The following is a 1,213-nucleotide window of genomic DNA, read 5'->3' on the forward strand; positions in this document are numbered from 1 at the left end:
TCTTTTGTATGTAAGCCTTCAGTTAGTAAAGTTTAAATACTCTGACTGGGATTTGATCATGGAACCTCTGCGCTGAGAGTTTGTTGGACCAGTCCACTACACCATCACTGTCACCCTCTGCAGACGTCATGGAGTTGGAGCAACAGATGTTCAGGCAACGGAGAAACACACCTTAACCCTGCCCTTCATGCCACTCTCCACCCATTTCATTGGCTTTCGAAAACCATGAAAAACAACATACTATGTATATTATGTTGTTGAAAAGCATGATTTTCACCTTTTTTATAGTTGACAATCATGAGAAACGACATACTATACGAGGACATACTATACGAGGACTGGGATTTGAACATGGAACCTCTGAGCTGAGAGTTCATCTTTTTTTTACTTCGTATGTCATCAAAAAGCATGATTTTCATACATTTTTTAATTATATATATTTTTACCCTCCCCCACTACTCGGAGCACTCGAATTGTGTATGTCTTGGGCTGAAACCATGACCATATTTGGAGTCATACATCATAATGTAGATATGTCATAAATGACAGATTATAGATGACTGATATCACAGGATGGCCACATAAATATTGTCAAACTTTGATAAAGGGTTTGTCACATTAGTAAACAGTTTACAACATGTCTGGAAGAGATGGTGGTAAGAAGAAGCCCCTGAAAGCACCCAAGAAACAGAACAAGGATCTAGATGATCAGGATTTGGCCTTTAAGCAGAAGCAGAAAGCGGACCAGAAGGCCATGGAGGAACTGAAGGCCAAAGCAGGGGGGAAAGGACCTCTGGTGTCTGGTGGAATTAAGAAATCAGGCAAGAAATGAGAATGTGAAGAACTGAAGATGATACTCACTCACTTGCTACAAGGTTCCTTAACACCGATTTCTGCCTTCATGGATGCCCGTTTGTTTACCAGGATAAACCAATCATCCCTCTGAGCCTAACCAAGTGAATCCCAAGATCCACATGATTTGGATTGGTTAGGGGCCCAATACAAGTTTAAAACTTGCTCTGATAAAGGCTATATGCCAAAACATGTCAGAATAAAGAAAATAACTTAATTTAATTCAGTCTTACAACCTTTATTTTCAAGTGCTGCTTCTTTCTACTGTGATGTTTTTCTTTAACTTGAGTTTGGACTGGTCGTAAAGCAGTGTGTCATCGGCATAAGAGTGGAAGCATGTACATAGAGAAAAGAAAAGGAC

At 39.8% G+C, this 1,213-nt stretch overlaps 1 protein-coding gene across 1 annotated transcript; it reads left to right on the top strand.

Moving 5' to 3' along the window:
* Window positions 1-637: 637 nt before the first annotated feature.
* On the top strand, window positions 638-832 carry LOC308317601 (translation machinery-associated protein 7-like; the record flags this gene model as incomplete). Its single annotated transcript, XM_080766733.1, has 1 exon — window positions 638-832. One exon carries the CDS (start codon window positions 638-640, stop codon window positions 830-832), a length of 195 nt encoding a protein of 64 aa, XP_080622859.1.
* Window positions 833-1,213: the final 381 nt, after the last annotated feature.

Source organism: Protomyctophum bolini (assembly GCF_963924005.1).
Source record: "Protomyctophum bolini genome assembly, chromosome: 6".
Lineage (NCBI taxonomy): Eukaryota > Metazoa > Chordata > Actinopteri > Myctophiformes > Myctophidae > Protomyctophum > Protomyctophum bolini.